This window comes from Cebidichthys violaceus, unplaced genomic scaffold, assembly GCF_023349555.1.
Source record: "Cebidichthys violaceus isolate CVI_PGR_0920_01 unplaced genomic scaffold, fCebVio1.0.p SCAF_23, whole genome shotgun sequence".
NCBI classification, from domain to species: domain Eukaryota; kingdom Metazoa; phylum Chordata; class Actinopteri; order Perciformes; family Stichaeidae; genus Cebidichthys; species Cebidichthys violaceus.
In genome coordinates this window covers 9,046,311-9,052,224 of record NW_027176406.1, presented here as the reverse complement: position 1 = coordinate 9,052,224, position 5,914 = coordinate 9,046,311, and the positions used below count along the sequence as shown (strand labels likewise).

General features: G+C 39.9%; 1 protein-coding gene across 2 annotated transcripts in view; it reads left to right on the top strand.

Moving 5' to 3' along the window:
* The first annotated feature begins 578 nt into the window (after nucleotides 1–578).
* slc5a11 (solute carrier family 5 member 11) overlaps nucleotides 579–5,914 on the top strand; it is a 6,489-nt gene continuing 1,153 nt past the window's right edge. The window contains exons 1-14 of one of the 2 annotated variants that reach the window (XM_068719089.1): nucleotides 579–662; nucleotides 1,424–1,551; nucleotides 1,732–1,803; nucleotides 1,935–2,039; nucleotides 2,149–2,208; nucleotides 2,311–2,415; nucleotides 2,558–2,663; nucleotides 2,759–2,839; nucleotides 2,928–3,133; nucleotides 3,838–3,973; nucleotides 4,199–4,306; nucleotides 4,399–4,549; nucleotides 5,298–5,466; nucleotides 5,749–5,914. The exon at nucleotides 5,749–5,914 is cut by the window's right edge and continues 50 nt beyond it. In XM_068719089.1, coding sequence (XP_068575190.1) covers nucleotides 1,438–1,551; nucleotides 1,732–1,803; nucleotides 1,935–2,039; nucleotides 2,149–2,208; nucleotides 2,311–2,415; nucleotides 2,558–2,663; nucleotides 2,759–2,839; nucleotides 2,928–3,133; nucleotides 3,838–3,973; nucleotides 4,199–4,306; nucleotides 4,399–4,549; nucleotides 5,298–5,466; nucleotides 5,749–5,914 — 1,579 coding nt within the window. In that variant the 5' untranslated portion in view covers nucleotides 579–662; nucleotides 1,424–1,437. The remainder of the gene's footprint in view (nucleotides 663–1,423; nucleotides 1,552–1,731; nucleotides 1,804–1,934; nucleotides 2,040–2,148; nucleotides 2,209–2,310; nucleotides 2,416–2,557; nucleotides 2,664–2,758; nucleotides 2,840–2,927; nucleotides 3,134–3,837; nucleotides 3,974–4,198; nucleotides 4,307–4,398; nucleotides 4,550–5,297; nucleotides 5,467–5,748) is intronic. The other variant, XM_068719090.1, reaches the window with a different exon arrangement.

The window sequence follows — 5,914 nt, the reverse complement described above, 5'->3', positions numbered from 1 at the left end:
CACTACACCTCCTACATTGTCTGCAACTCGTCATGTCTTTATTGCCGCTGACACACCTGCTATTGCTGCAACCAGTTTATCTGTCCAGCTGTGGCAAAATCTCAGATTGACATTTTGTGAGATAAGCCTGTACACAAACACATTTTACCTTAATATCTCGATAACACTGCACGCATTTAATGCCTAAATTAAAACTCATTCAGCAATCATAAGTGTCGTACACTTTTCTTTTGCTTATATGTGTATTGGTTTTGTCTATACATTTTAAATCCATTTTTATTTGAAATTTTGTAAATTTTAGGCTGCCTTCAAACATCTGGCCGGGGACAGCAGATGAAAACTAGCCTCTCTGGCTCACCTACAGTTTCATTGTTGATTGGTGTGCATTGTCCCTGAAAAATAAATAAACAAACAAACAAATTAACCTTCCATTAGCAGCAGCAGCAGCAGCAGCAGCAGCAGCAGCAGCAGCAGCAGCAGCAGCAGCCTTTTATTGCTCTGTTTAGTAATCATTTACGTTTCAACTAAACCTTGCCACACACAAGGTGAAAGTGGAGTTTGATCCTTTGGTGTGTGAAGGAAACACAAGATTCCTGGGATCATCCTCATGTAGTTTGTGACAACTCGGCTCAAGGAAACACTGTGTGACAACTGATTAAAAGGTGAGTTTATTTACCGGATAATACTCTCCAATACACAGCCTGAAGATAGTAAGAGACTAAGTTGTAGTTTTTATTGATCTGAATTGCTGGAAAATTTCAATATGTATTGATTTTGTTTTCAAGTGTAAAACAACCGTTAATTGACAACAGTGCAGACACTTTAATAAACATGTCTCCAGTAACAGAGACATTTTAATATTATATAAATATATTCTAAAATTGTGGCTTTGAGTTTAGAGTAAGATACAGTTAAACTTTCTTGATGTAATCGTTCCTCCTGTTCTTTCCTGCTATTGAGCAATCGCTTTAAAATTGTATATGATGGGGGATAAAATGCACATCTGTCATCTCTCAAGTGCAAGTTTATCTGATGTTGACACTTGAGCAGTCTGAGTTGGACAAATCCTCTTCCAAAGTGTTTTTACAAGATGTCCTCTTTTTCTGGTTCAATGCATAACAAGGCATTATGTGTAATAAACTCATATGTTTTGTCAAGTCTGTACATGCAAAGTAACTATCTGTCAAATAATTGTGTGGGAGAGGTAGAATAGCATATAAAAGAAAGAATGTACCTCAAAGTTGTACATATGGGCTGCACACAAGTGCACTTAGTTTAGCTACGACACAGTGATACTTTTTCATGACTTTGGAACCTATTCAAGACTAACTAGTCTTCACTTTTGATTACTGTACTTACTATCACAGCTGGGGACAGAATTTGTTAATTTCTTTGATTCCACAAATGACCTTTGACATTAAAGAAGGCCGACACAAGATGAACATGACTCCGTCTCCATCGCCCTCTCCAAGCAGCAGAGATCCCCTGGGCACTGTGGATCTAGTTGTGCTGGTAGTCTACTTTCTGCTGGTTCTGGCTGTTGGCTTCTGGGTAAGTACAAGAAAAAAACATGTCTAATACCTTTACTAAGCATTCTTACACATGTTGAATGGTCAACATGAACAACCACTGATGCCGCAGTCCTATCTCTCAGCTGGGGATCCTAGTGTTTTTCTGGTAGTTTTCCTGGAAATGTATCTTCAAGATATATTTTCCTTTTATTTCTACTAGTCCATGTGGAGGACGAAGCGCAGCACTGTGGATGGATACTTCTTGGCTGGGAAGAACATGACCTGGTGGCCAGTGAGTCAAACAAATCTGTGTTTTTTTGTTTTCACAGACTGCCAGTCAAGCCACTCTAACTGTAGAGAATATTAACACCTAAAAAGTTAGAGATTCTAGCGATTCTAATTATGGCTGTTATCTTTATTTAGGTAGGTGCCTCGCTGTTTGCCAGTAACATTGGCAGTGGTCATTTCATCGGCCTGGCAGGGTCAGGAGCTGCTGCAGGAATTGGGGCTATTTTATACGAGTGGAATGTAAGAGATTTTTTATATGCTCTCAAACCATTTTAATATAAAAACATGTTTAATATGAAATGTTGAGCTGTTTTTAAAGTGTGTAAAGTACATATATGGTGTTGGACAGGGTATACTGATGGTGCTGCTGCTGGGATGGCTCTTCCTGCCCATTTATATTGCCTCTGGGGTGAGACGTCCACACGATAAACATCACACACACACACACACACACATGCTTATGCATTATTTTGCTAATTTATTCCTTTATATATAATCCTTTTATCTCCAGGTGATGACCATGCCAGAATATTTGCAGAGGCGTTTTGGTGGGAGAAGAACACAGTTTTTTATAGCTGTCCTGTCCTTATTTATTTACATCTTTACAAAAATATCGGTATGATACAATTCCACAATAATTCTTTAGTGTTTATACGCTAAAACAAATAGGTATATTTATATTTGTGCATGTATTTAAACTCTTTTGTGTTAGTATTATCCTGTAACCACATGTGTTCCTCTGTGTGTGTTTTTGCCAGGTGGACATGTATGCTGGTGCATTGTTTATTCAGCTCGCATTACAATGGAACATCTACTTAGCTGTGTTGGTGCTGCTGTCAATCACTGCTCTCTACACTGTAGCAGGTGACCTTTCTCCTTCCCTCACCATTTAAAAAAACCTCTTACATAGAAATTCAACATGATGCTGTTTTCTGTGTGTCACTGTATGTTGTTTCTAGGCGGTCTGGCTGCAGTTATCTACACAGATGCTGTTCAAACTGCCATCATGCTGGCCGGAGCTCTCACTCTCATGGCCTTCAGTAAGTCAGATCTGTCTACACGCGACACCGTCCCGTCACCAGAACATTTATGTTCCAGTATATCTGACCCTGCTGTCCCTCTGTTGAGGCTTTGCCGAGGTCGGAGGCTGGGATGCTCTGATGGACGGATACTCCAACGCCATCCCTTCGATACGTGTGCCAAACTCAACCTGCGGCATCCCTCGAGATGACTCCTTCCACATATTCAGAGACCCGGTGAACTCTGACCTGCCTTGGCCCGGGATCTTCATTGGCATGTCAATTCCCTCCATGTGGTACTGGTGTTCTGACCAGGTCCGGAAATAAAAATGTACTTTTGTGTGTAGCACCTTTTCTAACAAATAAGAGTAAATGAAAGAATGAAGAATTACTACTGCAATCAAAAATGTACAAATAGTATACAAAAGAGTAAAATCAGATATCGCAAATCAGGATATATTAAAAAAACGCATTCTTAATTTTCATTTAATTTAAACTAGATGTGCTGGCATGCCTAATCTCAACAGGGAGGGCTGTCTGGAGATTATAAAAGCCCAGAGTTGCCAACATGAATATGAAAAATATGTTGTAACTTTTAAAATGTCACAAGGTATTTCATCTATAAAAGATGAAAATGTAGTTTAGTGCCTTTCACTCTTCTTTATGCTTATCCTCTGATGTTTAGTTTTTAAAAGTCCTCATCTGAAAATCCCCATCATGAGAATTTGGCATGTTTTGCTCCTTAGAGAAGTTAAAAATTCCTTTTATACAATATCAGAGGGATAGCTTACCACGCAGCCCAAACTTGAGACAACAAAAGACGAGAGTGGTTTTAATGAGCATTATGTTTCTTCTCAATTCAGCAGTTCTAATCTAATCTAATCTAATTTGTGCACATAAAACCCTTCCCCTTACCTGCCAGGCCATGTGATTTCCGTATCCATTCTGATTAGAAGCTCCCTATTAAAATGTACTTAAAAGCTGCTGTGTAACTGAGGGTCAGCTGTGATTCTCTGCAGGTCATCGTGCAGCGCTCCTTGGCTGCTAAGACCCTGACCCATGCAAAAGGTGGCTCACTCATGACTGCTTATCTAAAGTTCCTGCCTTTCTTTGTTATCATGCTGCCTGGCATGATCAGCAGGATACTTTACACAGGTACAGTATAAATGTATGTTTTAATTAAACAAGACAGCAACCGGGAACATTTTCTTGATCCACCCTTAATGTGAAACTATACATGACTTCTGTTAAATAGTATTTAATGTTATAAATGTACTAAAGGCTTAATCAGGACTGGTTCAGTAATCATTCAGGTCATGTTGAGAGTTTTAATGTTTAAAATTGAGTTTGAGTGTTGTGTGTTTTCATGATATTGTGTAGATGACGTGGCGTGTGCGGACCCTGAGCTGTGTAATCAGATTTGTGGCAACCCAGTGGGTTGTTCAGACACAGCTTACGCCAGACTGGTCATGGAGCTGCTGCCTGCAGGTGAAATACTTTTCCCTTGTTACACCTCCTGTACTGCCTTTTGCTCTCTATATATAGATTTCATGCTAATCTCTGTGTGTTTTCCTTCCCAGGGCTTCGAGGTTTGATGATGGCGGTAATGATTGCCGCCCTCATGTCCTCTCTGACCTCCATCTTCAACAGCGCCAGCACCATTTTCACCATGGATCTATGGAAGACTTTCCGCTCCCGGGCATCTGAGTGGGAACTTATGATTGTGGGCAGGTAAGTGACCAGCTGTGGACAAGCAGGCATCATCCCGCAACCCAAAATATGGACCTGGTTGCCGCATGTATGCTGTATACTGCAACCTGCAACAATAACATGTTTTTTAACATGTCAAGAAAGGTCAACATTAATAATGATTACAATCATTATTTATGCTCATTATTTAACTAGTTATTAAACTTATTTTATTAATATTATAATTTTAATTTATTTATGGATTTACTTCTCCTCCTATTCCTCGGACATATCTGCACATGCAGTAGGAATATATGACACACTTACACAACACACTCAACCACTAACAAAAACAACCAAAAATCTGTACAATATTCTGTTTCATATGTCTTGTGTTAATGTCTGTACATTTCATGCTACACCTTTGTCTGTTTGATTAAAAAAAAGCCACACATGGAATTATAATGCACTGGATGAAACCCCACACAAAATTGCATATTAAATCATTACATTTTTCTCTCATGTGTGCCCAAACCATAACTCCTCTTTCCACATTTTCTCAAGTAATGACTTCAGCAGATTTTCCTTTCTAGCCAACACACACGCACACACACACACTCACATACACACACCCTCATAACCGAACAAAAACTGATGTTCAAATACACAGATTTCTATTCCTTACAAGCTGTCCTGTAATTTGATCTCCGGTATACCACGTCCTTGCAGAAGTGAACTGAATTATTTTGTGTTAAAGTCACAGATCTTGTGTTTCATGTGTGTGCTGCAGGGTGTTTGTGCTCGTGCTTGTGGTGGTGTCTGTGATGTGGATTCCTGTCGTCCAGGCCAGTCAGGGTGGGCAGCTTTTCATCTACATCCAGTCCATCAGCACTTACCTGCAGCCCCCAGTCTCCATCATCTTCCTCGCAGGCTGCTTCTGGAAGAGGGCTAATGAGAAGGTAAGCTTGTGTCTATGCTCAATGGTAAGATTGACCAAATCATTTTTCATCAAGAATATTATGCTCTATTTTTCGTCCCTGTCTAAATGAATAAATAAGTATCAATGTTGGGTCATATACATTGAGACGGTTGTATATGAAATGCATTTACTGTAGATCACAGGCTTTACACAATGTTAGTTACCGTACTTATTAGATGTAAAATCAGAAATAATGTGTTCATATTTATGAGGCGAAATGTGAGAAATCTTTTTTGCGTCTTCAGACCTTTCTGTTTTTTAGGGTGCATTCTGGGGCCTGGTTGTCGGCCTGTTGGTGGGCTGCACCCGCATGTTGTTGGACTTCATTTATCCTGCGCCCCTGTGCTATGAGGAGGATGACAGGCCCGGGGTGTTGAAATATGTCCATTACCTGTACTTCTCCACGTTGCTGTCTTTCATCACACTGG